Here is a 25886-nt window from a genome sequence, read left to right as displayed (position 1 = left end):
ATCTTGCTACTTGTTGAGTGGCATTTTTGGGCTTATAGCTATGATGTGATTTTCACATACCATTTTGTCTTTTTGCTGATGGTGATTATTTATTATCTCTTGTATTGTTTCTTAGTAATCATTGGGAAAGGCACTGGTCAAATTTACCTGGAAGCTTGCATCAATAACATACTGATCTTTGTTTTGTGCTTGAGGTTTTTTTTTTTTTTTTTTAATTTTTTTTTTGTTTTCAACGTTTATTTATTTTTGGGACAGAGAGAGACAGAGCATGAACGGGGGAGGGGCAGAGAGAGAGGGAGACACAGAATCGGAAACAGGCTCCAGGCTCTGAGCCATCAGCCCAGAGCCCGACGCGGGGCTCGAACTCCCGGACCGCGAGATCGTGACCTGGCTGAAGTCGGACGCTTAACCGACTGCGCCACCCAGGCGCCCCTGTGCTTGAAGTTTTATACATATTAGAAACCTGGTAGATACTGAGTAGGGATTTAGGGATAAACAGCTTCTCTAATATTTCAAGTGCTTATTGTTTCTTATTGTCCTCCTTTGAGTTTGATTAAAACATTAAACAATTCAAATCTAAGTAAAAATCTTTACTCCCTCCTTAGAATTGAAGAATGGATTTCTCATGGGTTTACCAATTTATGGCTCTTCTGTGGAAGAATTTTATTTTAAAGGTAAGTTGAGCTATCTATAGGAGTTTTGCAACAGCTAAGAGACCACAGTGTGAAAATTCTTACAGCCTGATCACTACATTTCAATTTATACTGTTAAATTTTTCGCAGTCCTACAGCTGGGGGTATCTCTTCCAAATGTGAAGAGTCCTCACAGAGTGAAATAATAGCAGAATGACATGGAGAATGGAGAAAACAGATAGTCCAGGAAACTATTGCTACTATAGAGTTCTTCTTTGCCATCTATATATCTTCTTTTAAGAAGTGTCTTTTAATAAAAAAGAATTAGGCATTTGCAGAGGTAATGGACTTACAGGACAATTAACATAATCTTTTTTTTTTTCCATCTCCTAGAGGCGGCGATTGGTGGCGTTATTTGTAGAATTCACCCTGACGTTACTATTTGCTGGTACGCTTCTGTTAACACGAAAGATTTTGACTATAAAGAAGTATGGGCCTTTCAATTACTCTCTTCAGCCTATTGATAAGTTACCTGCATTTCTTGGAATGCCCATGATTTTTCCTGGTCCATGGGAACTGGCTTTCGTGCCTTCCAAAAGTGTTGTGGTGAAGAGTATTGTTGACCACGTGAAGAGGGATTTACACTATAATTTCACAGGTTAGAAATTAAAGTTTTTTGAAAAAATGTATTATTAAACTGGGTTTCAGTAAAGACACATATGTAATCTTTTAGCCAGGCATTGTTCTCCCAGCTAAAGCATTATAGGATATATCCTCATAACCAGAGAGTACCCTCCTAGATATAATATTACAGACTTTGTTAAACTTGAGAGTTAAATTCATAAAAAAATATTTTCTCCTAGAGCCCAAAACATAGTAATATTTAAAAATTAGATAATCAATTTATATTATTTTGGATTATTATCCAATTCTTTGATACTAAGTCGTCCTGGTTTCTGGTTGTGCTTCTTAAACCTGGTAAGTATAACCCTGGAGGTATATGATGTGCACCAAAGGTACACACAGGCACAGCATAAGCATGAGCCCTCATTCTGGATGCATGCTCTGTGGTCAGTTATTTCAAACATTGTTCATATAAAAATGTGCAAGTCATATATAGATGCTTTAGAGAAGACTTAAACTACATAGAATTATCTTAAAAGCCCCACAGTAAGCTTACCCCGCCTTCTCAACTCAATTTCTCTCCTTTTCCCCCAGAAAGAAACACTGTCAAAAGTTTGGTGAGCATACCTCTAGTGCCCCTTCCTTTTACATACATACATTTATTCACTAGTATATTTTTTCAGCCTTTTTTTTTTTTTTGACTCTCAGGGGATTTGAGGGAACTTGAGACCAGATGCCATCTCAAAACATATCTTATTTAAAACATCAGTGAAGCAGAAGAATGCAAAATCCCCAATAAGCTTTGAAGTATATAATACAAATATCCCAATAAACGTAGTCTCTTAGAAGCTACTTTGGGTTACCCAGAATATTGCCTGATTTCCATTCTGATTTCATCTTTGATGCATGGGATTCTTAGAAATGTATTACTTTACTTGAAAACATTTGGAATTTGTTGTTCTCTTTCTCGGTTTTTTTTTTTCCATTTCTATTTTAACTTCCTTGAATCAGAATATATTTGATTTCAGTTCTTTGAAATTTTGAGAATTGTTTATGCCCACTTTATGGTGTATTTTGAAAAATGTACCATGTACATTTGTAAAGACCATGTGTTTTGTGGGTTTTGCTTGTAGTGTTTTATAAATGCTACCCAGGCGAAGTTGTCAAGTTAGTTAATCATAATGCTTTTCAAATATGTATTCTTGGGGCGCCTGGGTGGCGCAGTCGGTTAAGCGTCCGACTTCAGCCAGGTCACGATCTCGCGGTCCCGGAGTTCGAGCCCCGCGTCGGGCTCTGGGCTGATGGCTCAGAGCCTGGAACCTGTTTCCGATTCTGTGTCTCCCTCTCTGCCCCTCTCCCGTTCATGCTCTGTCTCTCTCTGTCCCAAAAATAAATAAACGTTTAAAAAAAATATATGTATTCTTACTGGTTTTTGTCTGCTTATTCTGTCAGTTATTGACAGAGGTATTACATTTCCACCTCGGTGTTGTTAGTATGAAATAGGTGTTTTATATATAAATATATAGACATAAAACATCTACTTTAACATTATATACAATGTTCAAATTTCTTTATGCTTATATGTTTTGAAACTATTAGCTCATGTGATCTCTCTGTTGAATCGTTTCTAAAAATATTTCTCTGTTCTGGAATTTCCGCTTGTCCTGTTTTTAATAGATTTCAGGTAACCAGAGAAGTGTTCTCTCTTTTTTAACTATATTAACCATAGTTACTTTTAAAGTCCTTAACTGGAAAATTGTGGTATCTAGATTACTTGTATATATTTTTTTCTCTTTAAGTCATTGAGTTCTGTTTTATAGCATATTTTGTATATTTTTATAAAATGACAGGTGTTGTGGATAAAAAACATCAGAGGCTCCTGAGGGTTAACTTTTCTTCTGGTTGGTTGTTAGAGTACTGACAGAGTAACTTGATTCCATCAAAGTCTGGTTTTAGGCTTCATAAGGGCGGCTCTGTTTCAGTTTTGTCTTTACTCTTGCAGCATATCCTGTGTTCTAGGGCATGGCTCTTCTAGGGTGTCAGCTGGAAGCCTGGAGTATTTATGAGGGCTCCTCGACCTTTGTGGGGCTTGAACACTAATATCCTCTATTTCATCAGCACTGTGTACCTGATGAAATCCCTGCTTAGCATTTTAGCCTGCCACCTGCTGTTATCTCCTTGGTTTCAAAGAGTCTTAGCCTATACATTCTCAGTTCAGGAGTTGGCTGCTGACTTCAGAGGAATTTACAAGCTGATTTTCACTTCTATGCTCTTCTCCTCTCTTTGCAAGTTTACCTCTCAAGTTCCAGCCATTTTGGCAGCCTGAGCTCTCATCTCTTTTCTTAAGCTCAGTAAGTCTACAATTTTCTGCAAATGCGTTCAGGGAAAGTACCAGGGTGGATATGGCACTCACCCTATGCATTTCCCTTTTTCAAGGTTTGTAAGTCCATAATTATTCATTGCAGCATTATTTACAATCAACCAAGGTATAGAAGCAACCATAGTGTCCATCAGCAGATCAGTGCATAAGGAAAAAGTGATTGTTCCATCACAAAAAAGAAGGAGATCCTGTCTTGTAACAATATGTATTATGTTTGGAGAACATTATGCTAAGTGAAAAAAGCCAGACACAGAAAGACAAATACTTTATAATCTCACTTATATGTGTTATCTAAAAATACTGAGCTCACAGAAACAGAGAGTAGAGTCATGGTTTCTGGAGTGGGGGTGGGTGGGGAAAATGGGGAGATTTTGGTCAGGGTGTATGAACTTTCAGTTATAAAGATGAGTAAGTCCTGGAAATCTAATGTACATGGTGACTATAGTCAATAACACTATATAGTGTACATAAAATTTATTCCGGAAGTAGATCTTGCAGTGTTCTTCTCATAAAAGAGGATGGTGACTACAAAAGGTGATAGATGAGTTAATTAACCTGATTTTGATAATCAATTCACAGTCTATGCATATATTAAAACATAATGTTATACCTTAAAATCACATTATACAACCTACATATATACAATTTTATTTTGTCAGTAACACCTAAATCACTCTGGGCAGAAAATTTTTAAAATAAAGTAAGTGGTAACTGTGTCATGGTGGAGATATTAATTAGCTTGATTGTTACAGTCATTTCACAGTGTATACATATGTCACATTATCATGTTTTACAGCTTAAATACACAACTTTTATGTGTCATGTACTTCAATAAAGCTGGGGAAAAAATAAAGCCACCCCAGATAATAAATGAAAATAAATAAATAATAAATAAATTTCCCTCCAGTTCTATTTTTGAGAAATCCACACAAACACATGTTTTAGCCTCATTAAGCACTCATAAATCTCTCACTTTCAGGGCACATGGGTGGCTCAGTAAGTTAACTCCTGAGGCTCAGGTCTTGATCTTGGGGTTTGTGATTTCGAGCCCAGTGTGGGGCTCTGTGCGGACAGCTCAGAGCCTGCAGCCTGCTTTGGATTCTGTGTCTGCCTCTCTCTCTCTCCCTCCCCTGTTCTCTCTCTCTCTCTCTCTCTCTCAAAAATAAAATAAACATTTAAAAAAATCTCTCACTATCTCCCTTTATCTCTCTCAGTCTTTTCACATACCCCTGCTTGAGCAGGTAACACCTTCCTTGAAGCCCAGACTGACAAACTGGTGGATTCCTCCTCAGTCCCTTACCACCTTGGCCAGGCAGTTACAAAGAATTGTGGTTATTCCCACAACATTCCATGGTTAAGGCAGATGGAAGGTTCCCTGGGACGTAAAGAATGTACAGGTGAGATGATGACAGTGGTTAAGTTCAGATGCAGAAGCAGAGGCTACATGCCCCAAAGTGTACCTGACTACCTGTTTGTATGCACTTCACCTTGTTCACAGTGTACTTTCAGGATAATATTCTGAAATTTCCAGCTGTGTTCCTATGTTTTATTTTGTTTTGTTTAATTTGGTGGACTTTGTTTTTCCAGCTTTGATCATTTAAACTCTCTGAGGATTTTGTTTTGTCCTGCTCCTGGTCACCTTGCGTGGGTGCAAACCTGATTCCAGTCCCTGACATCCTGCTTCCAGCTTTGGAATTTATATTCCAGCTGTGCCCACCTTGAGAAAAGTATGCACGCTTGGCATTTCCAAACTACCAAAAATAATGATTATCACATATAATCACCTCCAATATTAAAATTGTGAAGTTGTTTCATTCTTCAACTTCTGAGTAGTTTTTATTCTGATATTAGAGATTCTCATCGTACACGACTTTGAATAGATTTCATGGATCAATTTTGTTATTTCCTTCTAAAATGAAAATTTCAAAACACTTTGGAAGTATCCCTCTTCCTTGCTTTATTTCAGTATGTATTTATTATAATGATTCGTTATACTTTATTTTTTTAATTATACTTTAAACTTGTGGTCAAACTTTTAAAACTCCTAAAGATTTTCATGCACTCCTAATATCCATTAGTTTGTTGTGCCGATGTTTGAACACTGTTTTAAATTTACTTTAAAAAATATATATTTACTTATTTTTGAGAGACAGCACAAGTATGGGAGGGAGAGAGAAAGAGGGAGACACAGAACCTGAAGTAGGCCCCAGGCTCTGAGCTGTCAGCACAGAGCCCGATGCGGGGCTTGAACTCACAAACCATGAGATCATGACCTAAGCCGAGGTTGGACTCTTAACCGACTGAGCCACCCAGGTACCCCTGAGCAACAGTGTTTTAAAATTTATATGTTGATAATCTTTCATCCGTGTAAAGCATTTTTCCATCTTATAGATAGAAAAGGCACTCAGATACATTTGCCTGTATGTGGGCAACTCACACATTAGATTTATTTTTCTTTCTACAGTTCAAGGCTTTTCTTCAGAACAAGATTTTGAAGAGTATGTTAAACAAGAGAATAACTCTAAAAAATTGTTGGTTGCTATTGTTTTTGACCATGAATTCCAAAATAGTGATGATCCCCTACCACTTAAGGTAAGAAGGTTTTATGTAGAACTTCATAAGTGTGCTTCCAGTTTCTGAGGTTTAATGAAGTAGAGGCATAATTATTTCATTTATTAAGTGGGGGGACTGCAACTTACCCAAGATCATACTGCTTGTACATAGTTGAGCAGGGATTTAAATCCAAATCTAACTAATTTCTGCGTATGTGCACTTATTTAGCCATAGCTTTATGTTGGTGGGGAAAGAATTAAATTTACCATGTACTAGATTTTCTCCTTATAAATCAGAATCATAGGAGACATTGACCACCAAGGATATTACCTTTCCCACTGTATCTGATACAGCTCTTTCCCAGCTCTGTACATGATGGTGAAGTGAATGCAGATTTCCCAGCTCAAAAGACCTGAGGGGTTAAAAGCAGCTGCATCTTCACCAGCATGGAACACAGCATGAAAATATTCCTCTTTCTTTTGTTTGAATCTCATAGTTTTTCACCAGAATCTAAATCTAGAAAACAGTGCCAAGGTTTAGCCAAGTGGAATCAGAATTAGGACATAGGCAGACTCTGAGGAAGATTCTGATAACAACCTCCAAGAAGGAGAGACAAGGACTGTGCTTTGAACTTGGTGTCCTTGGTGTTGAAGGAAATAATCAAAATATAGTATAGATGTACACATGGAGCTATAATTCTGCATTTAAGATAACTGCTGGTTCTCAATGGAAGGAAAGAGTAAGGAAAACCACTGGGTTGTAAGTAGAGTTGGAGGTATGTTTTCATTCTTTTCCCTCACTCACTCCTTTCACGTATGTAAAATTCCCTCAAGTTACTAATTTGGTATGAGCTGGTGCTGATGTAGGCTCATCAGTGTATATACAGACTGGTTAGAATGTTTTTGGTACAGTTTCAAACTTCACCTGTTTTTCCTTGGACAATCTCCCCACTGTCCCTGCCACTTGGCTCACTCTCTTACCTTTATTTAACATTGCTACTGTGACTTGCTGTACAGTCTTTCCTAACCACACCCACCTCTGTCCTCCTCCATACTCCCATAAATGCTCCTTACATGTTACTATCATTGAATTTGCTGTAAAGTAAATATATATGTTGTCTCAACTAGAATTTGAGCTCCTTGAGGAATAAGTTCTATGTCTTAGTCCTTGAACATGCAGTAAGTGTCTGAAGCTCTCGGCTTGATAACTGAGTATATTAATATTTACCTAGATTTATGACATCGGCATGCTCCTCCTGATGTTACTGATTTCTCTGGTCTGACCCTTGACTCTAGGCAACTGCTGGACCATTTTCTGTCTTGTAAAGCTACTTAGACCCAGCATGCTCTACCTCGAGGTTTATTTAGTTCTCTAGAATTAGTATTATCTTTTCATTTAATAGGGAAATTATGCAGTATTCCACATTTATATTTTATCACATTTCTCCTCTGTCCTCATGTGGGATTCTTTCTTATGGTTACAATCACTTTTAGGGGAGGAAGGGATTTTCCTCTCAAAACACTTGGCTGATGTAATGGGAAGAGAAATTAGCAGCATCTTTTGGTGTGTTTCATTTCAGTATGCATGCCAGCTGTCTATTTTGGGAAAAAGACATTGGCACTGGTGTGCAAGTTGCCACCGTGTTTGTTTACCACAAACCCACAATAGCCATATGACAAGTCTGCTCCGCTGCCTAACGTTCGGAATCCACTTAGTGCTCAACAGTCTGCCTCAGAGTCACACACATGCGATTTTTCTTTAACTTCCTTTTGTTTCTCATTCTTCCTTAATTATCTTTTGTTTACAGGTATCATTTCTTTTTGTTCCCTGTAGGTAAAATATTATCTGCGTTTTAGTAGTTTTCAGAGGAACAAGTATATGGGTTTTGTCCGAACAGAAGGCTGGGAAACAGGTGTTCTCTTTCCAACTTTTCCTTCTTTGGGACCCAGAAGTGAACGTAGTTCCCATGGGGGGAGTCCTGGTAAGCAGATCTTTAATCATACTTATTTTTATATCCTAGTCACATAAGTCATATAAGTAAGGCTCTTAAGGCATCACATGTTTATACCTGTATTTCTTTAACCTTGTGATGAAAATTGTTAATTTTTAACTTACTGTGCTGGTGATTTCTTCTTTTTTTTTAAATTTAAATTCAAATTAGTTAACATACAGTGTAGTCTTGGTTTCAGGAGTAGAATCTTGTGATTCCTCTCTTACATATGGCACCCAGTGGTCATTCCTAAAGGTGCCCTCCTTAATGCCCATCACCCATTTAACCCATCCCCCCATCTACTTCCCTCCAGCAACCCAGTTTGTTCTCTGCGTTTAAGAGTCTTTTATAGTTTGCCTCCCTCTGTTTTTATCTTTTTTCCCTTCCCTTCCCCCATGTTCATCTGTTGTGTTTCTTAAATTCTACTGGTGATTTCTTTATTTAAAATTTTCAGTGTCCAAAAACCTATATAAAACTTTTATATATTGGAACAATGTATTTTTATCTTTTCCTGGTCATTGTATATCCTTATTTTTTCATGTAGTTTCACTTGTGAAATTTGGATTTTAATGACTTTAACATACATGTTCCTGGGTACTGACACGGTCTGATTCATTATAACTGTATGCTACTCTGTTGGGTTGATAAACAGTTTCTAATATAGTTCTATTAATTTAAAATATATTATACAAACTACCGTTAAAACATCTTTTTTTTAATTTTTTAATTTTTTTTATTTATTTTTTTTTATTTTTTTTTTCAACGTTTATTTATTTTTGGGACAGAGAGAGACAGAGCATGAACAGGGGAGGGGCAGACAGAAAGGGAGACACAGAATCGGAAGCAGGCTCTAGCCTCTGAGCCATCAGCCCAGAGCCTGACGCGGGGCTCGAACTCACGGACCGCGAGATCGTGACCTGGCCAAAGTCGGACGCTCAACCGACTGCGCCACCCAGGCGCCCCGGTTAAAACATCTTTAAGTGGGGCTTTGTTTTTATTAACAATAATGCACATTTACCTTGAAGAAATTATCCAACAAGAAAAACAAGCTATAACTAATTCACCATAATTCATAAAAATTTGAAATAACCTGCATCTTAAATATGGTAAATGAATAACAAAAGTATAAAATTTAATTTTACTGAACATTGTACAGTCATTAAAAATAGCCATCATTAAATCTTCTGAAAAAGCAGAGTTCAGAACTGTATTTTGAAATGATAACTGTGTAAACTGCATATTTATCAGCACAAAGCTGGGACAAATTTCCAAATATGAAAACTTTTACTCTGTTAGGTGGTGGGATTGTTTTGCATGTTATTATTTTCTTTATTTCTTTATTTTCTTTATTATTTTGTTATTATTTTCTTTAATAAATATTTTAAACTTTTTCCCATCATAAAATTTATTTTTTTTTCGTTTATTTATTTTTGGGACAGAGAGAGACAGAGCATGAACGGGGGAGGGGCAGAGAGAGAGGGAGACACAGAATCAGAAACAGGCTCCAGGCTCTGAGCCATCAGCCCAGAGCCTGACGCGGGGCTCGAACTCACAGACCGCGAGATCGTGACCTGGCTGAAGTCGGACGCTTAACCGACTGCGCCACCCAGGCGCCCCCCCATCATAAAATTTAACAAGGAATCTTATGTCTTTTCCACCATACATACTGCATGCATTATGAACTTCGCCTGGGGTATGATTTTATAAGGGTTAGTTGGATAATGCTAAGGGTTGCCAGGGGTATGTAAATGCACTGCAGAAGGGAGGCCACACAAGCTGATACAGCCCTTCTGGGGAGCGGTCTGGCAGTGGCAGCTGTATTAGCTCACTTAGGCTGCTGTAACAAAATACATACCACATATTGGGCAGCTTATAAACAACAGAAATTTCTTGCTCACAGTTCTGGAGGCTGTGAAGTTCAAGATGAAGGCTCCAGCATGGTCATGTTCTGGTGAGGGGCCCCCTTCCTAAGTTTCTCACTTGTGCTTTCTCACTATGTCCTCAGTTGGTGGAAAGGACTAAGGAGATCTCTGGAGCCTCTTTTATAAGGCACTAATCCCACTTATGAGGGCTGCACTGTCATGATTAAAACACATCTCACAGATCCCACCTTCTAATACCATCACCCTTAGGGGTTAGGATTTCTACATATGGATTTGGGGAGATGTGAACATTCACACCATAGTAGTAGCCAAATTAATAATATGTTCCTGGGTAGAAACCCTAAGAAACTCTTTTTAATGATCCATAGAGAGTTCCTGGCACTGCTGGTTGTAGTGGCAAGGAATAGGAGGCAATCTGTAAGTTAAGTTGAGGCCCAGGTTCAGCCCAACTCAGCTGAACTCTTGGAATTTAAATGGTCAGCTCCTTCCTCTAGCTGTATGACAAAGGAAGGAGATAGCATCTTTAAGAAAACAGAACAAATGATTATACACCTTAGTGTCCACTCTTCCTTTAATCACAATTTCTGGCACGAGATCCAAAATTATAGGACATGCAAAGAAGCAGGAAAATGTTACCTAAAATTAAAAGAAAAAAAGAGTCATTATAAATAAGTGAGCTGAGAAGCTAGATATTGGAATTAGTAGCCAAGGAATTTAAAATAATTTTATGAGTACTTTGATGTCATGTTGATAGCAAATATTCCCTGATACAATTTGATGAAGAGGCCACTTTGCCTCTGTGGTATCTTTCTCTAAAACTTTTAATTCTAGTCTATTAGTAAAAAAAACATCATGCAAACCCAAATTGTAGATAATTCTCCAAAATACATGCCCAGTATTCTTGAAAACTCTCAAGGTTTTAAAAAACAAGAAAGGATGATAAAGTTTCATAGATCAAAGGAGACTATGGAGACATGGCACCTAAATACAATGTAGTATCTTGGATGGGGGTTCTGCAACAGAAAAAAAATGACATTGGTGAGAAACTGGTGAATCCAAAGTTTGTATAAATTAGAAATTGTATTGTGCCATTGTCAATTTCTTAGTTATGACAGATTTACCATGATAGTGTAAGATACGATATTTGGGAAGCTGGGTGCAGTGTGTAAGCAATATTTCTCAATCTTTTTTTCATCATTGCCCTTCTAGAGAATCATTTTGGATATTTTCTCCCCAAGTGTTCTCATGAAATTTTAATACTACAGGTACACTACAGATCTGCTCTGTGTGCTATGGTCTAATTGAAGTTGTATAACCCTCTGTTGAGAATGCATGGTATATGGGACTGTCTCTATTATTTTTGCAACTTTTCTGTAAGACTACATTTTTTCCCCAAATATAGAGGTATATTTTAAAAACTCTCCAAACCAAAGTAGCAATACAAGTGAAGTTTCTGGCCGCCACCCACCCCCCCCCCCTCCCCAGGTGGCTCTGTTAAGCATCTAACTCTTGATTTTGGCTCAGGTCATGATCTCATGGTGGTGAGATCCATCCCTGCTTTGAGCCCCACTTTGGGCTCCACGCTGGGCATGGAGACTGCTTTGAGATTCTTTCTCTCTCCCTCTGCCCCTCCCCTGCTTATGCACTCATGTGCATGCATGCTGTCTCTCCCTCTTTCTCAAACAAAACAAAACAAAACAAAAACAGTGAAGTTTCTGAATCTGATCAAGTACATGTGTGAGAAATTTGTTATCTTCCTAGTGAAATATTGAACATTTCTCCCCTAGTAATCATGAATAAAGTAAAGTTGTTTGCTCTCATCAGTTCTATTCAGCATATTACTGGATGTCCTAGCTTGTATCAGAAAAAGGAAATGAAATAAAATGTATAGATTTTGGAAAGGAAAGAGTGAAATTACCTTTGTTTGAAGTTGACAGAATCACGTGTGCAGGAAATTCTGAAGAGATCCACAAAAAAGTATTACATACAATGTATTAATTTAGCAAATACCCAAAATAGAAAGCCAGTCTACAAAAATAAATTATAAATCTACACCAAAAATAACAAAACATTTCTGAGAGATAATTTAAACACCTAAACAAATGATATCTAAATCTCATTGGTTGGATGACTCAAAATTGTTAGGATGTAGATTCTCCCTAAATTGATCTATGATAGCAAGATAGTGACAGTCAAAATCCCAGCAGTCTTTTTTGAAAAAATTGGCAAGCTATCCTAAAATTTATAAGGAAATGCAAAGGGTCTAGCTTAGTAAAAAAAAATCTTGGAAAGGAATGCCAGTGTTAAAGAACACTTAAGACTTAGTACATATGTACATAATGTACATAATTAGTACAATTGTACTATTGTACAAATGTACATAATTAAGACAAAACTGTATAGGTTTAAGGATGAAGAAATACATTAAGTACAAATGTACTTAATTAATGTACAAATGTACATAATTAAGACAAAACTGTATAGGTTTAAGGATGAAGAAATACATTAATAAAAAGAATGAGGTATCTGGAAATAGACATTCGATTTTCCACAAAGATGCCAATATAATTCACTGGGGAAATGAAATCTTTTGAACAAATTGTGATGGAATAACATGGCATTTATATGGAAAGAATGAATCTTGATCACTAACTCATATCTACACAAAATTAGTTAATTAATGAGATAATCATAAACCTAAATGCAAAAGCTAAAATCATAAATCTTCCACAACAAAATTTATGAGAATATCTTCATGAATTTGGGGCTAGCAATGATTCATTAAGACAGAAAGTATTACCATAAAAGGGGGAAAATGGATAAATTGACTTCATTAAAATTAAATACTTCTGCTTATGTGAAAGACACTATTAAAAATAGTAAGGTGGGGCACCTGGGTGGCTCAGTTGGTTGGGCGTCCGACTTCAGCTCAGGTCATGTTCTCACGGTTAGTGGTTCTAGCCCCGTGTGGGGCTCTGTGCTGACAGCTCAGAGCCTGCAGCCTGCTTCTGATTCTGTGTCTCCCTCTCTCTGGCCCTCCCCCACTCACACTCTGTCTCACTCTCTCTCTCAAAACTAAATAAACATTAGAAAAAAAAATAGTAAGGCAAGAGGTGCCTGGGTGGCTCAATTGGTTAAGCGTCCAACTCTTCATTTTGGCTCAGGTCATGATCTCACAGTTTGTGAGTTCAGCCCCGCATTGGGCTCTGCACTCGCTGCATAGAGCCTGCTTCAGATTCTCTGTCTCCCCCTTTCTGCCCCTCCCCTGCTCGCTCTCTCTCTCTCTCTCAAAAAAAATGAACATTAAAAAAATATATAGTAAGGAAAGATCCAGAGGGGAGAAAATGTTACACATATTCACATTCAAAATCTATAAAGAATTTGTATAGATTAATAGAAAAATCAGTTTCAGATGTCACAGCAATGCCAAATTTTAATAAGTTTTTTAAGTGTTTGCTCATTTTCATACTAAAGTTATATAATGGCAAGAAGCTTTTGCATACTACCACAGATCTAAAGACCACACTGAGTATTACTGTCTTAGTGGATATCAGCTCACAGTATGAACTTCACTTAATTTTTCAAATGTCAAGAGTACTGAATTAAAATCTATACCTATACAGTAATTCTCATTCAGTTGATTGAAATTTCAGAAAGCAGTTCTGTAATTTCATACAATATTTACTTTCTGGGAAGCTGGGAATTAGGATCCTTTTATTATTTATTTATTTATTTTTTATTTTTTTGGAGAGAGTGTGTGTGAGCATATGAGTGAGCAAGCAGGGCAGAGGCAGAGAGAGATGAGGAGAGAGAGAGAGAGAGAGAGAGAGAGAGAGAGAGAGAGAGAGAGAATCCAAGTAGGCTCTACACTGTCAGCGTCGAGCTCAACATGGGGCTTGAACCCACAAATGTGAGATCATGACCTGAGCCGAAATCAAGAGTTGAATGCTTAACCCATCGAACCGCCCAGGCGCCTCAGGATCCTTTTAAAAAGAATCTTAAAAAAAAATGAATAAACAAAAAGCAAAATCAGACCTATAAATACAGAGAACAAACTGATGGTTGCCAGAGGAGGGAGGGATAGGAAAAATGGGTGAAGGGGAATGGGACATACAGGCTTCCATTTAAGGAGTAAATTGGTCATGAGAATAAAGGCACAATATAAGGAGTATAGTGAATTGTAGTGTAATAGCATTTTATGGTGACAGATAGTATCTGCACTTGTAAGCATAGCATAACGTATAAACTTGTCAAATCACTATGCTGTAGACCTGGAACCAATGTAACATTGCGTGTCAACCATATTTGTATTTTTTAAATAATAAAAAGTATTTATTATCTGCTTGTATGGGTAAACCATAATAGCTGCTCTGGGAAATTTAAGACTATAACAAGGGCCTCTTTACAATAATTAACTTTGTTGTTTGTCTTTGACATACTTCAGTTACCTTTTTCTTTGTTCAGCTCAGCTGTTACTTGTTCTGTTGTACTTAGCAATCCTTGTTTTCTCACTTAGGGTACATCACTGAAGGGTTCCTGGCTATGCAGCATGCCGTGGATATTGCCATCATGAAATACTATAATCACAAGGCTACACAAAAGCTATTCCAAGAAGTCACTGTATTTGTTCAGAGATTTCCATATCCAGCATATTCTCATGATTACTTCTATACCTTTTTTGGTATTTTCATCCCTTTAGTAATCTTATTTATCTTCTCTATGAATCATCTTACCCTCATTCAGGCTATTGTGTGGGAAAAGGAAAACCGACTGAAGGTAACTTTCCTTTTCTTGTGGTAGATAGAATTTCTGTAGAAAAAGTTGGGTTTGTAGCATAAATTTTTGTGGAGGGTTGGATTATTTCTGACCACTCAGCACTGGTGGATGGTTATGGTTTGGTAGCAGCCAAAAGTGAACACTTACTTCTCTTCGCAGTTTTCTAGAATTTTTTTTTTATTGGAATTATTGGATTGGTCTTTAGTTTTAGTTTCAGAAGATAATTACAGATAGAATTTAAATGCCAAATGCTCTAAATCTCTCTGGAATAAGGTGAGTTACAAAGAAATAATCAACTGGGCTGTGGAATTCTTGATGAATTCGGATACAATTAAATGTCAAGATTCTATGATTGTGTGATTAGTTTTTTCCATTTTCTGATATCTGAATTTTTTTTTCTAAATGACCTCTCATAGTTCCCTTCAGAATTTCTGTTTCTTGGTCAGAGAGCATGTTGTGTTATGGCCACATGCTTTGCAGTTCAAACTCCAGTCATTTAGCCAATAATGTGTATAATATATATAATGTAAATATATAAAATACATAATATAAAATAATTTTATATAATATATATAAATGTATAATATAAATATAGAGGGTGAGAAGACTTATATAACTTATATGTATATATACACACACACACACACATACACATATACATACACATATGGTTGATTTATTGCCTAATTTGTTTCAGGAACTGATAAATCATAGATTTAAATCCTATCTCTGTTGTTTATTAACTGTGACATGTCATATAACTTTTCTAGCCTTTTTTCTCAGATATAAATTGATTAAAACTAATTTACAGGACTGTCATGATATTCAACTAGATATTGTGTGAAAAATTATCACTATCTAGTCACCTGGACCAGCTGTTGTGAGGCATAAAGGAAGAAATGCATGTTGAGTGTTTGATAGATTGCCAGGCGCATAGTTGAATACTCAGTAGCTGTTAGATGTGACTGTTCACATCGGCCATCTCCATGTCACTTATCTCCTTATGTAATCTTGAATCATATTTTCTCTCTTTCCTTTCTTAGTGGCCACAACACTTCATGTATCAGGCTCATGTTGTTTCTCCCCATCCAGCTCTTCTCACTCAGGGCTCTTGTCATACATCTCCTTATCCATCCATCAAACGAATGGCTTTTTTGAAACTTCCTTTATGTTTATGTTTCCTCTGACTGTAATGCTTTCCTCTTTCTTTTCTGGTTGGTGTACACACAGTTAACTTACTTGTCACAAATGTTGTGCTGCTATCTCCTTGTTGATGGTCTCTTTTTAATTCTCAATGATAATTTAAAGTTTTTTCTTTGAGTCCCCAGAACATGGTACATAAATGTCAACATTGTGACTTATTTATATTTCATTTTTAAAAAATTTTCATTGAAGTATAACATACAAACAAAAAAATACACAAGTCCTAAGTGTATGTGTTTTAATCCCTTCAGGCTACTATAACAAAAATATCAAACAGTATACCTTATAAGCAATAGAAATTTACTTCTCTCATTTCTGGAGTCGGGAAAGTCCAAGATCAATGTGCCAGCAGATTCAGAATGTCTGATGAGAACCCACTCTGTGTTTCTGGTTCATAGATGGCACCTCATCACTGTCTCCTCCTGTGACAGAAGGAATGCAAGCTCTCCAGGGTCTGCTTTATAATGGCACTATTCTGATGCATGAGGGCTCATCCCTCATCACCTAATCATCTCTCAATACCCCACCTCAAAGTGCCCTTAGAGTGGGGACCGGGTTTGGGGTTTTTTTTAATACAAAATGTATTGTCAAACTGGTTTCTTTTTTTGTTTATTTTGAAAAAAATTGGTGTGTTTATTTTTTTAATATGAAATTTATTGTCAAGTTGGTTTCTTTTTTGTTTATTTTGAAAAAAAAATTGGTAGGTGTGTTTATTTTTTTAATATGAAATTTATTGTCAAATTGGTTTCCATACAACACCCAGTGCTCATCCCAAAAGGTGCCCTCCTCAATGCCCATCACCCACTTTCCCCTCCCTCCCACCCCCCCATCAACCCTCAGGTTATTCTCAGTTTTTAAGAGTCTCTTATGGTTTGCCTCCTTCCCTCTCTCTAATTTTTTTTCCCCTTTCCCTCCTCCATAGTCCTCTGTTAAGTTTCTCAGGATCCGCATTAAAGTGAAAACATAAGGTATCTGTCATTCTCTGTATGACTTACTTCACTTAACATAACACTCTCCAGTTCCATCCATGTTGCTACAAAAGGCCAGATTTCATTCTTTCTCACTGTCACGTATATTCCATTGTGTATATAAACCATAATTTCTTAATTCCATTTATCAGTTGAGGGACATTTAGGCTCTTTCCATAATTTGGCTATTGTTGAAAGTGCTGCTATAAACCCTGGGGTACAAGTGCCCTTATGCATCAGCACTCCTGTATCCCTTGGGTAAATTCCTAGGAGTGCTGTTTCTGGGTCATACGGTAGATCTATTTTTAATGTTTTGAGGAACCTTCACACTGTTTTCCAGAGTGGCTGCACCAGTTTGCATTCCCACCAACAGTGCAAGAGGGTTCCCGTTTCTCCACATCCTCGCCAGCATCTCTAGTCTGATTTGTTCATTTTGGCCACTCTGACAGGCATGAGGTGCTATCTGAGTGTGGTTTTGATGTGTATTTCCCTGATGAGGAGTGACGTTGAGCATCTTTTCATGTGCCTCTTGGCCATCTGGATGTCTTCTTTAGAGAAGTATCTATTCATGTCATCTGCCCATTTCTTCACTAGGTTACTTGTTTTTTGGGTGTGCAGTTTGGTGACTTCTTTATGGATTTTGGATACTAGCCCTTTGTTTGATATGTCATTTGCAAATATCTTTTCCCATTACATTGGTTGCCTTTTAGTTTTGTTGATTGTTTCCTTTTCAGTGCAGAAGATTTTCATCTTCATGAGGTCCCAATAGTTCACTTTTGCTTTTAATTCCCTTGCCTTTGGAGACGTACCATTTGACAAAATTCAGCATCCTTTCTTAATAAAAACCCTTGAGAAAGTCGGGATAGGAGGAACATACTTAAACATCATAATAGCTATTTATGAAAAGGCCACAGCTAATAATCATCCTCAATGGGGAATAACTGAGAGCTTTCCCCCTGAGATCAGAAACAACACAGGGATGTCCACTCTTACCACGTTGTTTAACATAGTATTGGAAGTTCTAGCATCAGCAATCAGACAACAAAAGGAAATCAAGACATCAAAATTGGCAAAGATGAAGTCAAGCTTTCACTTTTTCCAGATGAGATGCTATTATACATGGAAAACCCAATAGACTCCACCGAAAGTCTACTAGAACTGATACATGAATTCAGCAAAGTTGCAAGGTACAAAATTAATGTACAGAAATCAGTTGCATTCTTATACGCTAATAATGAAGCAACAGAAAGACAAATAAAGAAACTGATCCCATTCACAATTGCACCAAGAAACATAAAATACCTAGGAATAAACCTAATGAAAGATGTAAAAGATCTGTATGCTGAAAACTATAGAAAGCTTAGGAAGGAAATTGAAGAATATACAAAGAAATGGAAAAACATTCCATGCTCATGGATTGGGAGAATAAATACTGTGAAAATGTCAATGGTACCCAAAGCAATTAACACATTCAATGCAATCCCAATCAAAATTGCGCCAACATTCTTCTCGAAGCTAGAACAAGCAATCCTAAAATTTGTATGGAATCACAAAAGACCCGAATAGCCAAAGTATTTTTTTTAATATATGAAATTTATTGTCAAATTGGTTTCCATGCCACACCCAGTGCTAATCTCAAAAGATACCCTCTTCAGTGCCCATCACCTACCCTTCCTTCCCTCCCACCCCCCATCAACCCTCAGTTCTCACTTTTTAAGAGTCTCATGCTTTGGCTCTCTCCCACGCCAACCTTATTTTTTTTTCCTTCCCCTCCCCCATGGGTTTCTGTTAAGGTTCTCAGAATCCACATAAGAGTGAAAACATATGGTATCTGCCTTTCTCTGTATGGCTTATTTCACTTAGCATCACACTCTCCAGTTCCATCCACGTTGCTACAAAGGGCCATATTTCGTTCTTTCTCATTGCGACATAGTACTCCATTGTGTATATAAACCACAATTTCTTTATCCATTCATCAGTTGATGGACATTTAGGCTTTTTCCACAATTTGGCTATTGTTGAGAGTGCTGCTATAAACATTGGGGTGCAAATGCCCCTATGCACCAGTACTCCTGTACTCCTTGGGTAAATTCCTACCAGTGCTATTGCTGGGTCATAGGGTAGGTCTATTTTTTATTTTTGGAGGAACCTCCACACTGTTTTCCAGAGTGGCTGCACCAGTTTGCATTCCCACCAACAGTGCAAGAGGGTTCCCATTTCTCCACATCCTCTCCAGCATCTATAGTCTCCTGGTTTGTTCACTTTGGCCACTCTGACTGGCGTGAGGTGATACCTGAGTGTGGTTTTGATTTATATTTCCCTGATGAGGAGCGACGTTGAGCATCTTTTCATGTGCCTGTTGGCCATCTGGATGTCTTCTTTAGAGAAGTGTCTACTTATGTTTTCTGCCCATTTCTTCACTGGGTTATTTGTTTTTTGGGTGTGGAGTTTGGTGAGCTCTTTATAGATTTTGGATACTAGCCCTTTGTCCGATATGTCATTTGCAAATATCTTTTCCCATTCCGTTGGTTGCCTTTTAGTTTTGTTGGTTGTTTCCTTTGCAGTGCAGAAGCTTTTTATCTTCATAAGGTCCCAGTAGTTCATTTTTGCTTTTAATTGCCTTGCCTTTGGGGATGTGTCGAGTAAGAGATTGCTATGGCTGAGGTCAGAGAGGTCGTTTCCTGCTTTCTCCTCTAGGGTTTTGATGGTTTCCTGTCTCACATTCAGGTCCTTTATCCATTTTGAGTTTATTTTTGTGAATGGTGTGAGAAAGTGTTCTAGTTTCATTCTTCTGCATGTTGCTGTCCAGTTCTCCCAGCACCATTTGTTAAAGAGACTGTCTTTTTTTTTCCATTGGATATTCTTTCCTGTTTTGTCAAAGATGAGTTGGCCATACTTTTGTGGGTCTAGTTCTGGGGTTTCTATTCTACTCCATTGGTCTATGTGTCTGTTTTTGTGCCCATACCATGCTGTCTTGATGATGACAGCTTTGTAGCAGAGGCTAAAGTCTGGGATTGTGATGCCTCCTGCTTTGGTCTTCTTCTTCAAAATTCCTTTGGCTATTCGGGGCCTTTTGTGGTTCCATATGAATTTTAGGATTGCTTGTTCTAGTTTTGAGAAGAATGCTGGTGCAATTTTTATTGGGATTGCATCGAATGTGTAGATAGCTTTGGGTAGTATTGACATTTTAACAATATTTATTCTTCCAACCCATGAGCACGGAATGTCTTTCCATTTCTTTATATCTTATTCAATTACCTTCATGAGCTTTCTATAGTTTTCAGCATACAGATCTGTTACATCTTTGGTTAGATTTATCCCTAGGTATTTTATGCTTCTTGGTGCAATTGTGAATGGGATCAGTTTCTTTATTTGTCTTTCTGTTGCCTCATTGTTAGTGTATGAGAATGCAACTGATTTCTGTACCTTGATTTTGTATCCTGCAACTCTGTTGAATTCATGTCTCAGTCCTAGCAGACTTTTGGTGGAGTCTATCGGGTTCTCCGTGTATATTATCATGTCATTTGCAAAAAGTGAAAGCTTGACTTCATCTTTGCCAATTTTGATGCCTTTGATTTCCTTTTGTTGTCTGATTGCTGATGCTAGCACTTCCATCACTATGTTACACAGCAGTGGTGAGAGTGGACATCCCTATTGTGTTTTTTATCTCAGGGGGAAGTTCTCAGTGTTTCCCCATTGAGGAAGATATTAGCTGTGGGCTTTCCATGATTGGCTTTTATGATGTTTAAGTATGTTCCTTCTATCCCAACTTTCTCGACCGTTTTTATTAAGAAAGGATGCTGAATTTTGTCAAATGCTTTTTCTGCATCGATTGACAGGATCATATGGTTCTTATATTTTCTTTTGTTAATGTGATGTATCATGTTGATTGATTTGCGAATGTTGAACCAGCCCTGCATCCCAGGAATGAATCCCACTTGATCATGGTGAATAATTCTTTTTATATGCTGTTGAATTCGATTTGCTAGTATCTTATTGAGAATTTTTGCATCCATATTCATCAGGCATATTGGCCTGTAGTTCTCTTTTTTTACTGGGTCTCTGTCTGGTTTGGGAATCAAAGTAATACTGGCTTCATAGAATGAGTCTGGAAGTTTTCCGTCCCTTTCTGTTTTTTGGAATAGCTTGAGAAGGATAGGTATTATCTCTGCTTTGAACGTCTGGTAGAACTCCCCTGGGAAGCCATCTGGTCCTGGGCTATTATGTGTTGGGAGATTTTTGATAACTGATTCAGTTTCTTCGCTGGTTATGGGTCTGTTCAAGCTTTCTATTTCCTCCTCTTTGAGTTTTGGAAGCATGTGGGTGTTTAGGAATTTGTCCATTTCTTCCAGGTTGTCCAGTTTGTTGGCATATAATTTTTCCTAGTATTCCCTGATAATTGCTTGTATCTCTGAGGGATTGGTTGTACTAATTCCATTTTCATTCCTGATTTTATCTATTTGGGCCATCTCCCTTTTCTTTTTGACAAGCCTGGCTAGAGGTTTATGAATTTTGTTTATTTTTTCAAAAAACCAACTCTTGGTTTCATTGATCTGCTCTACAGTTTTTTAGATTCTCTATTGTTTATTTCTGCTCTGATCTTTATTATTTCTCTTCTTCTGCTGGGTTTAGGGTGTCTTTGCTGCTCTGCTTCTATTTCCTTTAGGTGTGCTGTTAGATTTTGTATTTGGGATTTTTCTTGTTTCTTGGGATAGGCCTGGATTGCAATGTATTTTCCTCTCAGGACTGCCTTTGCTGCATCCCAAAGCATTTGGATTGTTGTATTTTCATTTTCGTTTGTTTCCATATATTTTTTAATTTATTTTCTAATTGCCTGGTTGGCCCATTGATTCTTTAGTAGGGTGTTCTTTAACCTCCATGCTTTTGGAGGTTTTCCAGACTTTTTCCTGTGGTTGATTTCAAGAGTCATGGCATTTTGGTCTGAAAGTATGCATGGTATGATCTCAATTCTTGTATACTTATGAAGGGCTCTTTTGTGACCCAGTATATGATCTATCTTGGAGAATGTTCCATGTGCACTCGAGAAGATAGTATATTCTGTTGCTTTGGGATGGAGAGTTCTAAATATATCTGTCAAGTCCATCTGATCCAATGTATCATTCAGGACCATTGTTTCTTTATTGACCATGTGTTTAGATGATCTATCCATTGTTGTCAGTGGGGTATTAAAGTCCCCTGCAATTACCACATTCTTATCAATAAGGTTGCTTATGTTTGTGATGAATTGTTTTATATATTTGGGGGCTCCTGTATTTGGCGTATAGACATTTATAATTGTTAGCTCTTCTTGTTGGATATACCCTGTAATTATTATATAATGCCCTTCTTCATCTCTTGTTACAGCCTTTAATTTAAAGTCTAGTTTGTCTGATATAAGTATGGCTACCTCAGCTTTCTTCTGACTTCCAGTAGCATGATAAGTAGTTCTCCATCCCCTCACTTTCTTTTTTTTTTTTTTTGCTACCTACAAGAAACACAGTTTATTTATTTTTTTATATATATGAAATTTATTGACAAATTGGTTTCCATACAACACCCAGTGCTCATCCCAAAAGGTGCCCTCCTCAATACCCATCACCCACCCTCCCCTCCCTCCCACCCCCCATCAACCCTCAGTTTGTTCTCAGTTTTTAACAGTCTCTTATGCTTTGGCTCTCTCCCACTCTAACCTCTTTTTTTTTTTTTTCCTTCCCCTCCCCCATGGGTTCCTGTTAAGTTTCTCAGGATCCACATAAGAGTGACCCATATGGTATCTGTCTTTCTCTGTATGGCTTATTTCACTTAGCATCACACTCTCCAGTTCCATCCACGTTGCTACAAAAGGCCATATTTCATTTTTTCTCATTGCCACATAGTATTCCATTGTGTATATATACCACAATTTCTTTATCCATTCATCAGTTGATGGACATTTAGGCTCTTTCCATAATTTGGCTATTGTTGAGAGTGCTGCTATGAACATTGGGGTACAAGTGCCCCTATGCATCAGTACTCCTGTATCCCTTGGATAAATTCCTAGCACTGCTATTGCTGGGTCATAGGGTAGGTCTATTTTTAATTTTCTGAGGAAGCTCCACACTGCTTTCCAGAGCGGCTGCACCAATTTGCATTCCCACCAACAGTGCAAGAGGGTTCCCGTTTCTCCACATCCTCTCCAGCATCTATAGTCTCCTGATTTGTTCACTTTGGCCACTCTGACTGGCGTGAGGCGATACCTGAGTGTGGTTTTGATTTGTATTTCCCTGATAAGGAGCGACGCTGAACATCTTTTCATGTGCCTGTTGGCCATCTGGATGTCTTCTTGAGAGAAGTGTCTATTCATGTTTTCTGCCCATTTCTTCACTGGGTTATTTGTTTTTCGGGTGTGGAGTTTGGTGAGCTCTTTATAGATTTTGGATACTAGCCCTTTGTCCGATATGTCATTTGCAAATATCTTTTCCCATTCCGTTGGTTGCCTTTTAGTTTTGTTGGTTGTTTCCTTTGCTGTGCAGAAGCTTTTTATCTTCATAAGGTCCCAGTAATTCACTTTTGCTTTTAATTCCCTTGCCTTTGGGGATGTGTCGAGTAAGAGATTGCTACGGCTGAGGTCAGAGAGGTCTTTTCCTGCTTTCTCCTCTAAGGTTCTGATGGTTTCCTGTCTCACATTTAGGTCCTTTATCCATTTTGAGTTTATTTTTGTGAATGGTGTGAGAAAGTGGTCTAGTTTCAACCTTCTGCATGTTGCTGTCCAGTTCTCCCAGCACCATTTGTTAAAGAGGCTGTCTTTTTTCCATTGGATGTTCTTTCCTGCTTTGTCAAAGATGAGTTGGCCATACTTTTGTGGGTCTAGTTCTGGGGTTTCTATTCTATTCCATTGGTCTGTGTGTCTGTTTTTGTGCCCATACCATGCTGTCTTGATGATGACAGCTTTGTAGTAGAGGCTAAAGTCTGGGATTGTGATGCCTCCTGCTTTGGTCTTCTTCTTCAAAATTCCTTTGGCTATTCGGGGCCTTTTGTGGTTCCATATGAATTTTAGGATTGCTTGTTCTAGTTTCGAGAAGAATGCTGGTGCAATTTTGATTGGGATTGCATTGAATGTGTAGATAGCTTTGGGTAGTATTGACATTTTGACAATATTTATTTTTCCAATCCATGAGCAGGGAATGTCTGTCCATTTCTTTAAATCTTCTTCAATTACCTTCATAAGCTTTCTATAGTTTTCAGCATACAGATCCTTTACATCTTTGGTTAGATTTATTCCTAGGTATTTTATGCTTCTTGGTGCAATTGTGAATGGGATCAGTTTCTTTATTTGTCTTTCTGTTGCTTCATTGTTAGTGTATAAGAATGCAACTGATTTCTGTACATTGATTTTGTATCCTGCGACTTTGCTGAATTCATGTATCAGTTCTAGCAGACTTTTGGTGGAGTCTATCGGATTTTCCATGTATAATATCATGTCATCTGCAAAAAGCGAAAGCTTGACTTCATCTTTGCCAATTTTGATGCCTTTGATTTCCTTTTGTTGTCTGATTGCTGATGCTAGAACTTCCAGCACTATGTTAAACAACAGCGGTGAGAGTGGGCATCCCTGTCGTGTTCCTGATCTCAGGGAAAAAACTCTCAGTTTTTCCCCGTTGAGGATGATGTTAGCTGTGGGCTTTTCATAAATGGCTTTTATGATCTTTAAGTATGTTCCTTCTATCCCGACTTTCTCAAGGGTTTTTATTAAGAAAGGGTGCTGGATTTTGTCAAAGGCCTTTTCTGCATCGATTGACAGGATCATATGGTTCTTCTCTTTTTTTTTGTTAATGTGATGTATCACGTTGATTGATTTGCGAATGTTGAACCAGCCCTGCATCCCACGAATGAATCCCACATGATCATGGTGAATAATTCTTTTTATATGCTGTTGAATTCGATTTGCTAGTATCTTATTGAGAATTTTTGCATCCATATTCATCAGGCATATTGGCCTGTAGTTCTCTTTTTTTACTGGGTCTCTGTCTGGTTTAGGAATCAAAGTAATACTGGCTTCATAGAATGAGTCTGGAAGTTTTCCTTCCCTTTCTATTTCTTGGAATAGCTTGAGAAGGATAGGTATTATCTCTGCTTTAAATGTCTGGTAGAACTCCCCTGGGAAGCCATCTGGTCCTGGACTCTTATTTGTTGCGAGATTTTTGATAACCGATTCAATTTCTTCGCTGGTTATGGGTCTGTTCAAGCTTTCTATTTCCTCCTGATTGAGTTTTGGAAGAGTGTGGGTGTTCAGGAATTTGTCCATTTCTTCCAGGTTGTCCAATTTGTTGGCATATAATTTTTCATAGTATTCCCTGATAATTGTTTGTATCTCTGAGGGATTGGTTGTAATAATTCCATTTTCATTCATGATTTTATCTATTTGAGTCATCTCCCTTTTCTTTTTGAGAAGCCTGGCTAGAGGTTTGTCAGTTTTGTTTATTTTTTCAAAAAACCAACTCTTGGTTTCGTTGATCTGCTCTACAGTTTTTTTAGATTCTCTATTGTTTATTTCTGCTCTGATCTTTATTATTTCTCTTCTTCTGCTGGGTTTAGGCTGCCTTTGCTGTTCTGCTTCTATTTCCTTTAGGTGTGCTGTTAGATTTTGTATTTGGGATTTTTCTTGTTTCTTGAGATAGGCCTGGATTACAATGTATTTTCCTCTCAGGACTGCCTTCGCTGCGTCCCAAAGCGTTTGGATTGTTGTGTTTTCATTTTCGTTTGTTTCCATATATTTTTTGATTTCTTCTCTAATTGCCTGGTTGACCCACTCATTCGTTAGTAGGGTGTTCTTTAACCTCCATGCTTTTGGAGGTTTTCCAGACTTTTTCCTGTGGTTGATTTCAAGCTTCATAGCAT

At 37.6% G+C, this 25886-nt stretch overlaps 1 protein-coding gene across 1 annotated transcript in view; it reads left to right on the top strand.

Annotated features, from left to right (window-relative positions):
* Positions 1-614: 614 nt before the first annotated feature.
* The window catches only part of LOC124517903 (phospholipid-transporting ATPase ABCA3-like), a 188133-nt gene continuing 162861 nt past the window's right edge, over positions 615-25886 (top strand). The window contains exons 1-5 of the mRNA XM_047087601.1: positions 615-674; positions 1026-1290; positions 6101-6228; positions 8023-8170; positions 14579-14838. Of these exons, the coding sequence (XP_046943557.1) occupies positions 615-674; positions 1026-1290; positions 6101-6228; positions 8023-8170; positions 14579-14838 (861 nt within the window). The remainder of the gene's footprint in view (positions 675-1025; positions 1291-6100; positions 6229-8022; positions 8171-14578; positions 14839-25886) is intronic.

Source organism: Lynx rufus, unplaced genomic scaffold (genome assembly GCF_022079265.1).
Source record: "Lynx rufus isolate CCGP_SWC_20201006 ecotype Redwood Valley unplaced genomic scaffold, mLynRuf1.p SCAF_23, whole genome shotgun sequence".
In the NCBI taxonomy this organism is placed as follows: domain Eukaryota; kingdom Metazoa; phylum Chordata; class Mammalia; order Carnivora; family Felidae; genus Lynx; species Lynx rufus.
Note: the sequence above shows the minus strand (reverse complement) of the source record. Positions and strands in the feature narration are given on the sequence as shown.